Source organism: Habropoda laboriosa, unplaced genomic scaffold, assembly GCF_001263275.1.
Source record: "Habropoda laboriosa isolate 0110345459 unplaced genomic scaffold, ASM126327v1 scaffold33, whole genome shotgun sequence".
Lineage (NCBI taxonomy): Eukaryota > Metazoa > Arthropoda > Insecta > Hymenoptera > Apidae > Habropoda > Habropoda laboriosa.
Window position 1 is genome coordinate 2,581,543 of NW_017100187.1, and position 9,104 is coordinate 2,590,646.

Here is a 9,104-nt window from a genome sequence, read left to right on the forward strand (position 1 = left end):
AAAAAAAAAAAAAAAAATGGACCTGCTCCACTTTCAAAATAAACGGTCCATATATAAAAGACTTACTCTTTAAAGCTTCATACTTGCGATTACGAACTAATCGTTGTTCCCAAAGCCATCTTTGTAAATGATCTAATACTGAAAATACGATCTATACGAAGATTATAAAAGAAATCATTCATTGAACAAGAATATCATTTGTAATATTCATACCTGTGCACAACGCGTACGTCTAGTTTCTTCAGAAATTCTTGTATCATCTGTCTTCACACTATGCCCATGCCTAAGTGGTCTATGACGCGATAATTCATGATCGAGTACAGGTTTTTTTCTAACATCGATTATTGTCAACATTTCTTCTCGTATTTTTGCATGTTCTTTTTCAGTGCAATATGTTATTATGTATGCTGATGAATTAAAAAAGTACATATATGTATAGAAGCGTATTATTACTAATGAATTATTACATTTTTAAAATAATGCTTACACACAACATGAGGTAAACAAAATGTTAATATTTTTATATCTCGCTTAAGCGCCAATTTACACGCACGCAGTACACTATTGAGTGTTTCGTCATGGATATTACTGAACATGCTACAAAGCCAATTATAAGCCCAATTTTCTACCGAAGAACCAGCTTCAGAACTGTAAAAATCGTAAATTACGATGTTCAATAGAATATTATCAGTATGGTCTATTACATAAATTTTATTTATTTAATATTTACCCGTAAATAGGATGAGGAAATATTTTATCATCACTGATAGTTGCAATTTTATAATGTGAAGTTAAAAAGGGAGTAATAATCTGTTTCATTGTCAAGGGAAGACTATTCCACAATTTACTATTTTTACCTTGAGGTGAAATATCATATGCTTTTAAAATTTCCTGAAGTCATATACCTTTTTAAACATGTAAATATATATACAATACAAAATTGGCAAACTATTCTACATACCTGAATAGCAAGTGAGAAACAATCCATACTCTGACTACTCTTTTGCATCTGAAACGCCCGTACATGTTCAAAGAGTATTGCGCAAGCAAATTCTTCATTCATATCAGAGATGAATTTCCTATCGTCTAAAATACAGAAGAGATTAGAACACGAAGTAGATAAATAACAAACTAATAAAATAATGTACCTCTAGAAATAATTTTGCGTGGAAGGAGACTTGGTTCAATAGCACCCAATTCTCCTAAACATTCACCATATAATAAGCGGATAGATTCATCTTTATGTTGACATCCAATTAGTAGTGTGTCTAATAGCTAAAAAATTATGTATCATTATTCTGCACCATTAACATATTTATTATTTTACGAAACAAACGTACATCAACGATCAATGGGTGAATATCTGTTTCTCTTAAAATCATTTCATTTAGTTGGCTACGATGTTCTGCTAAAAATCTTTGCAAATATATCAAAGCTTTGACTCTTACTTCGTCCGTTTCATGGGTAATTCGTTTAAGCCATAACTTTAAATTTGCTTCGAAACCTTGAGGCCTAAAATTTATGTACGGTTTAGCATAGTAAACTTATTTAATACATAAAAGAAAAGTTACTTCTTGCATACCTGGCTTGCAAAATATGTGCTTTAATTATGTTTTTAATTTCATCAGGAATTTCTTCATCATCTATAAAGAAAAGTTCTGCGATATGATCCGGACTTTCTTCGTTACATTTAATAATAAGGAACTTTAACATAGCAATTATTTTTTCCCGATACATTTTTAATAATGATATTAATGACACGTATATAGTCGGTAACAATGGACCAAGCTCTTTAATAGTTATGCTGAAATATTAACACATACTTTATTGTTTCTTATTCTCATACATCATGATTTTTCTTACATACTTATGAATGAATGCATTCCATGCATCACATATGAGAGGTCCGAATCCTGGACTCTTAAATCCAAGCGAGGTTCGTAATGTTGCTAAAATCTTATATCTTAAAGGTGTTAAATACTGTGCACCCATATACTGCATCAGCGCAGCTAATGACGCAAGTGCAGATTGCTGTGTATGTTCATCTGATTTTAATCCAAGTTTTATATCAAAGTTTACCAGTATACCATGTAAACGTAAATTTATATAAGATTCCTGTAAACATTGTAAATATACTGTGTACTTCTTTTACTCTTCTTTCTAAAGTAAAATACATACAAGTAGATACTTACAATTCCCTTTTGCATAATGTAATTTCTTTCTAAACTACTATCATAATCAGATATAATTTTTAATAATCCAGCTATCTTCTCAGGGGATTCATGAAAGTTTAACATCAATTCCTCAAATATACCCTGTTAATCACATTTGCGTAAAATATAAAAGTTAAGTATCAATAATGTAGTGTAAATACTTTTTGTATTACCATAAATGATTGTCTTATTAAGAGTGATAAATGCGTTTGCGTGATACTTGAGACTAGTCTCAGACATTCTGTTGCAGTTGCTAGAGGCATATTCAAAAAGGCATAACTGCAAATGTACTAAAAAAAAAAAAAATTAAAATAAAATGATTAGCATTAAAGAAAAGAACGAAATTTTTATGTACATACAGGAAAATATTCCTTCAACATTTGTTTCTCATCCATACTGATTAATTCAGCTATGTCATGTAACAGAACCTTTGCATTTGGCATATCAATGATGAAGGAGAGTAAAAAGCAAACTGCATAATGACCATCTTTCCGTAATAATTGCCGTGATCCCTCGTATCCGATGCATTTTGCAACGCGATGTACGGTTGTGGCCATGTTATAAGAATAACGTATAAAATTATGAACTGCACATTGCATTATGAGCTAAAATAATGAGAAGATATTATTCGAAAATACCTTTTTAGTTATGGTAAAATTGTTTATTTACCTTGAGGAAACTTTTTTTATATCGAACATATAATACTTTTGTAGAAACATTTAATAACTTAGCATAATCGTGATATGCAGTAGTTGCAAATGCTACTGCAGTTGGGGATGACGCTGAATGCAATATAGAAATCAAATATATATTCAAAATTCGTCTCTCAATTATATTCAATGGAATACTAAAAGTAAAAACGATTTAAAATTTATATATACTAAGTGAAATATAAATATTTATCTTACCAGGCACAACTTTTTGTGGTAACAAGTAAAGTATCATGTAAAGCATGATTTGAATTTGTTAAAGCTTTCAAAACTGCATTTGCTATAGTATTAATAACCAATTCAACAAATTCATGTAAACAAATAGGTACATCATTTCTAATAGATGCTACAGATTTTGTTGAAATGTTTATTTTATTAATTAATATTCCTTTTATTGCTGCAGCAATATTAAAACGAATTATAGGATTTTGATCTTCCACATATGATAACCACATCTTTGCTACTTCATTATCGTTAAATGACATAATGTGATTTGAAAAAGAAAGAAAAGATTCAGAAATGCGCAAACGTACTGAACTGAAGTTTGAAGATAATAATATAAAATATGGACTCAGGAGATGATCATGTTCTTCTGAGACATAATAAACATTAGAATTTACATTGCTTTCAACACAGTTACTACACCGTTTGCAATGTATTATCCACGTTGCATTGTATAATTCTCCTGTAAATTTTGCATGGTCTGATAAATAACAGCTTATTTTACTTAAGGTAATTACAAGCATTTCATGAACTTTCTCATCCTTTGAATGGAGTGCAGGTTGAAGAATATACTTTGAAACATCTTCTAATTTTATTGCTCTATTTTTCAAAAGCAGCATACTATTCTGCACTGCTCCTACTACTAACTCAGTTTGACCACTAATTACACATGTGTTTAATATTTCCAATCGCTCTTTTCCATTACCAAATTCACATAAAACTTCAAGACATTTTAACTTTGTAGCTTTATCAAGAGATTCAGCAGTCTCTTTCACATGATTATTAATCATATTCACAGAAATTTCTACATCTTGTGTAAATGGTAATATTAATATTTTCTGAATTAAATCTTTGTTTGATTCATTGTGTGCCATCATATGTATTAAACTTTCAAAAATTATATTTTCTTGCTGACACTGTTTAGAATTTAGATTCTGTAAAAATAGCTTCAAAATTTCATCCAATTCATGTGTGTACAAATTCATTTGCAATTCCAGTTCTTTCAACCAGTTTTGTAAAATACGTGAGGCTTTCAAAATATGCATAGATATTTCAAATTTTTCCACCTGTGTTGCAATTAATAATTGCTTTTTTAGTAGATTCCATGATTCACAGATATCAGTAACTGAAGTATTTGCACTAATAGTATGTTTGATATCAATAAGTACACAGTGAACAAAAACACTAATAAAATCTGGGCAATATTCAAGATATGAAATAAACCTTTTTATTTCAGAAAAAGTATAAGTTCTTGGTTGCATGGTAAAGTACTTCTGAATTTTGTAACATGCTGTTTTTCTTACTACTTCAACAGCTTTAGGATCAGCATTCTTGCATCTTATTTCATGAACTATGAAATCAATAACTTGAAAACATAATTCAATATTATTTGCAGAAAGTGGTGATAACTGAATAAACTTATCAAATGTCCACAGAAATTGATCCAACTGATTCTTTGAAACTTCATACAAATTTAGCCAGGTAGGAAGAGCTTTAATAATCTCAGTAGCATAAAGAATCAAATTATCAAGTTCCTGCTTGCTGAATGATGAAAATTCCATTAATTCTACACATAGGCCAAATGCTGTAAATTTTATATCTACAGCAGATATGGTGATTACTTTCAATATTGTTTGAGATAACACTTGTGGATCCCAAACTGAAATCCCTGTCTTTGTTATAATTTTAAGTATAGATGTTTGCACTAATGGTATGTCAGAATACTGTATTGTAACAGGAAATGCTTGCAAATCCAAATTTTCTATCATATTTCTCTCTGTATTAAACTTGGCCAATGTAATTTTATCTTCTTGCCCACTGGTTTTATGAAACTCTGATATCTCTTGAAGTATGTTTAAATATTCATTACTGATTCTTTCAAATATTGTGATATGGTGTCTAGATAATATTCGAAGCATACAGGCTTGTATTTCTATGCTGTTACTTAAAATTTCATTGCTTAAAGGATCTCCAACTATATAAAACATAGTGCCAAATAACCAAGTGGTAAATGCAGCATATTGGCATTTTAGTGTCTCATTTTGCACTCCATTGCTAAAAGGTGGAACTAAAACTGTAGTCAAAGTAGCTGAACCTTTAAGGATTGATTCCAAGAGTGAACAAAGCATTTGCTTTGCTGTTGCATTTTTTAAATCAGAGAAAATTGCAATTACAGGACTGTTAATAAATTTCCATACTGAATCTGCTACTGTTACATTGCTATAAAAATTATGTTATCAGTATCAAGTAGAAAATTCTATTTAAGAAAGTAGTACAAAACAATTTACCTGCTATTATTTGGAAGAATAATTGAATTGTCATTTACTTCCATATTATTATTAGCTTTCGTAAATCATATAAAATACATCAATTAAACGTTTCATTATAACAAACCGACACAATTATTAAATTTTACACTAAACAATAAGCTCTGTTTAAACAAGATTTAGATAGGGTCCCGCTAAATTCTTTTGACTCAACATGATCACACCTTCTCATTCGTTAAGAGTACGTTTTCGGGACCAAAAGGCTAGGGTTTCGATTCAGCGGTAAAATCATCAACTTTTGAATTGGCGTCATTTGAATCTTTTCCATGAAAAGACGGCTTTAGTGTTTATGCCAACGAAGTTTTATGATTATGTATTTTCATCAATATGTTGCTTTTTTTATAAAAAATTAATTTCCATTTAGAAAATACGTGTAACAGGTTAATACCGGCAACAATTTACTGTAGTATTTTGTTTGTGCTCTGTTGCAACAGACTGACTAGCATTTTCGTCATTTAACCTAATAAACTATCGTTAAACATATCTTTATATTAAGTTCGTTAAAAAATATATTAATTATAGTAAGTAAAAAGTATTGTGATCATTTACTTTATACCTTTTATGAAGTAATGTTGCATTTCATGTAACCTTCTAGGAAGTAATGCAATTATTGTTCTAAACTTCATAGAATCAGTTATGAATTTTGTTTAAAGCAAATAACATATTGAAACGAAACAGAACCGTATATTATTAAAAATGAGTGAAAGTGCACCAGTTAATGATGTGCCTGAAAGTAATGGTGGGACAGAGCAACCTACTTACAATGGGGAAACTGAGGAACATACAAGTATGTTAAACTTTCATTGCAAATTTGTAATTTCAATTTTTATTATTGTGAGAAATGTTCTAATACATTATCTGATTTGAATAATTTATATGTTAGACAAATCACCAGGAAGTGGGGAAGACAAAGCACCTGATTCTGTGTGTGACAATGGAGCTAAAAAAAATAATACAACTTTGATCGTTGGAAGTAATACTACTAATACAACTAATAGATCTAAGAAGAGGAAAAAAGCTCCTAGAGATGCTACTGCCCCAAAACAACCTTTAACTGGTTATTTCAGGTATAGTTTTAAACAACAAAAAGATACAATTGAAATGAAAAGAATACTTGATAACAAACTATGACAGGTTTTTAAATGACCGAAGAGAAAAAGTAAGGAGTGAAAACCCAACCTTATCATTTGCTGAAATCACGAAACTTCTTGCTTCAGAGTGGAGTAATCTGCCTGCTGATCAAAAACAGCAATATTTAGATGCAGCAGAGCAAGATAAAGAACGTTATAATCGTGAATTTAGTGATTATAAACAGACAGAAGCATACAGATTGTTTAGTGAAAAACAGTCCTCAGAAAAACAGCAAGAAACTAAAAAAGAACGAAATGGAACTGATTTAAATTCTGAGCAAAATGTATGATATTTATGTCTGAATCACTTACCAACTTATTATATCACCATTAATATTTAATCTTTTACTAGGATATTCAACAGGACAAAGATAATGATTTCACAGGCTTTGATATACCTATTTTTACAGAAGAATTTTTGGATCATAACAAAGGTAAATGATAATAATCTTTGTTATTTTATAAAAATCCAAATTTATTTAATTCATATTTGATGGCATGTACAATATATTTTTCCATGTGCAGCATGTGAAGCTGAGTTGAGACAATTAAGAAAAGCTACATCAGATTATGAGGCTCAAAATGCAGTTCTTCAACGACATGTAGATAGTTTGTATGCAGCTGTAAATCGTTTGGAATCTGAAACAAACCAGCAACGCACGACAAATCAAGCTTTGCAGCGTCATTTAGATTCCCTTCGTTCACAATTAGCCGGTTGTTTTGCCACAGTACCTCTACCAGGTTGAATTTACGTAACAACTTATTTTATTCATTATTTGCATTTCACATATTTATAACGATTGCTTGTTTCTTACTTTTAGGAACGAATGAAGGCGCCACATTACAAAATATCGATAATTATGTTGAAAGACTTGAATCACTATTAAGTGGCAATGCCGAACTATCTTTGCGAAACGCTGTGCGTAATGCTGTTTCTCGCCTCGAATTAATTGGATGACGATCGCCTCCCGGTAGTACAACTACTACATCAATAAAACATCATCGTTCAAGGCACTCTCATCGAAAATAAAAACCTAATGATTGTGTTCTTTTTTACGTATTTTGTATAATACAATTTTTTCTTAATTGCCTATGCTCCATAGTTTAATAATTACAGTATACCTGTATTATACATAACAATAACTTTCTTCCTAATTTATGATTTTAGAATCATACGTTATTTTTTAAGTGAATATAATTTATAAGATATAATTGCATGCAATTATGTACACAGATATAACTATACGTTTATGCAATTTACATATATGTAATCAATCCATAGCATAATAACGAAGTGTCATTATGATACTGTTGAATATTTATTAATAAATTTTTTAAACTTACTAGAATTTTTCTCTTATGTTTTTCATAAGATTTTGAAGTTGATTCCAAGAATATCTGTAAGAGGTCACATTTGGGCGTTGATTTAACTCCAAATCAATTAAAGTAAGTTCAATTTGTGGGGATAAAAATTGTACTATTTCAGTCGCTGTTGGTAAAATCGAACGTAAAAGCTCGAAAGTATTATATTGATTAGTTATCAATGATTTTTTAACGGTGCTGGATATAACATTATGAAACTTATCCCTGCAATTGTCAATAACATAAATTATTTAAAAAGAAGTATTAACTAAAACTAATACTTACTTTAAAGAATTATTTTCTTTGTAATATGAATTTCTTGTGACATTATTTATAAAATCAATCGTATTCTGTTTATGTGGGTGATAATCTGGAACTTTCATATAACATCCAATAATATAAGACGTACAAACTTGAATAATATGTTCTACTACATGGCATGCAACATTTTTCTCGGCTTTAAGTAGATTTTGTAAAATCATCATTACCTATATTAAAAACATAATTAATTATTATAAATGTCACAGTAACGAAATGAAAAGGAAGTAATACATACTAAGTGAGATTGTTTATGTATATTATCATTTGAAATTGTAAGAAAATTCGTCATCAATATCTCAAATATTAAGCGTATGAAATCTGCTTTTGCATCTTTAAAACATTTTAATAACGAGTCAGACACTTTACAATTATTTGTACTAATGCTTGGTGTCACTAGAAATGTCATATACTGATCAAAAAGATCTCGTATTAATATTTGAAGTGATATGTCACTTTTAACATTAAGAACTTCTATGCCTAAAATTATCATAGAAAATGTTTTCTTTCCTAAATTTTTAAAAAATGTATTTTCCACTGATAATACAGTTTTATTTAATAACACTTTGAGCATATTATTTGATTGATTCTAAAAAAAAATACAATTTAAATTAATCACTAATTAGTGTTATATGAATTAGTAATAATATTTAATAAATAGCATCTGAAAACCCATAAAGCTAATTCTGAATCTTTAGTTTCTTCTGTAATTGGTATAAGGATCCACTTTTCCACATGATTAAAATACAACCTCCACTTTGCATCATACTGAATTCGTTCTTGTTCTGTCTGAAAATATAAATTATGACTACCTTTGCTTGA

At 29.5% G+C, this 9,104-nt stretch overlaps 3 protein-coding genes across 3 annotated transcripts in view; 1 reads left to right on the plus strand and 2 right to left on the minus strand.

Annotated features, from left to right (window-relative positions):
* Positions 1–5,477, minus strand: part of LOC108579602 (serine/threonine-protein kinase atr-like) — a 9,770-nt gene extending 4,293 nt beyond the window's left edge. The window contains exons 1-15 of the mRNA XM_017943178.1: positions 5,434–5,477; positions 3,122–5,365; positions 2,883–3,060; positions 2,573–2,818; positions 2,387–2,503; positions 2,193–2,315; positions 1,868–2,115; positions 1,583–1,804; positions 1,341–1,512; positions 1,149–1,275; positions 962–1,086; positions 731–891; positions 488–648; positions 214–407; positions 67–151 (exon numbers count right to left, since the gene is read on the minus strand). Of these exons, the coding sequence (XP_017798667.1) occupies positions 67–151; positions 214–407; positions 488–648; positions 731–891; positions 962–1,086; positions 1,149–1,275; positions 1,341–1,512; positions 1,583–1,804; positions 1,868–2,115; positions 2,193–2,315; positions 2,387–2,503; positions 2,573–2,818; positions 2,883–3,060; positions 3,122–5,365; positions 5,434–5,477 (4,447 nt within the window). The remainder of the gene's footprint in view (positions 1–66; positions 152–213; positions 408–487; positions 649–730; positions 892–961; positions 1,087–1,148; positions 1,276–1,340; positions 1,513–1,582; positions 1,805–1,867; positions 2,116–2,192; positions 2,316–2,386; positions 2,504–2,572; positions 2,819–2,882; positions 3,061–3,121; positions 5,366–5,433) is intronic.
* A 597-nt stretch (positions 5,478–6,074) lies between these two features.
* LOC108579617 (high mobility group protein 20A) lies at positions 6,075–7,622 on the plus strand. Its single transcript, XM_017943198.1, has 6 exons — positions 6,075–6,259; positions 6,356–6,539; positions 6,607–6,886; positions 6,955–7,036; positions 7,128–7,343; positions 7,424–7,622. Exons 1-6 carry the CDS (start codon positions 6,169–6,171, stop codon positions 7,558–7,560), a joined length of 990 nt encoding a protein of 329 aa, XP_017798687.1. The 5' UTR covers positions 6,075–6,168; the 3' UTR covers positions 7,561–7,622.
* Positions 7,220–9,104, minus strand: part of LOC108579615 (protein MMS22-like) — a 5,480-nt gene continuing 3,595 nt past the window's right edge. The window contains exons 16-20 of the mRNA XM_017943197.1: positions 8,909–9,104; positions 8,521–8,873; positions 8,250–8,452; positions 7,947–8,189; positions 7,220–7,241 (exon numbers count right to left, since the gene is read on the minus strand). The exon at positions 8,909–9,104 is cut by the window's right edge and continues 3 nt beyond it. Of these exons, the coding sequence (XP_017798686.1) occupies position 7,241; positions 7,947–8,189; positions 8,250–8,452; positions 8,521–8,873; positions 8,909–9,104 (996 nt within the window). The 3' untranslated portion in view covers positions 7,220–7,240. The remainder of the gene's footprint in view (positions 7,242–7,946; positions 8,190–8,249; positions 8,453–8,520; positions 8,874–8,908) is intronic.

Coding starts and splice junctions, on each gene's coding strand:
- LOC108579617 (XM_017943198.1), top strand. CDS start 6,169: ATGAGTGAAAGTGCACCAGTTAATGATGTGCCTGAAAGTAATGGTGGG. Junction 6,540..6,606: donor CCTTTAACTGGTTATTTCAG/GTATAGTTTTAA, acceptor AAACTATGACAG/GTTTTTAAATGACCGAAGAG. Junction 7,037..7,127: donor ATTTTTGGATCATAACAAAG/GTAAATGATAAT, acceptor TTCCATGTGCAG/CATGTGAAGCTGAGTTGAGA.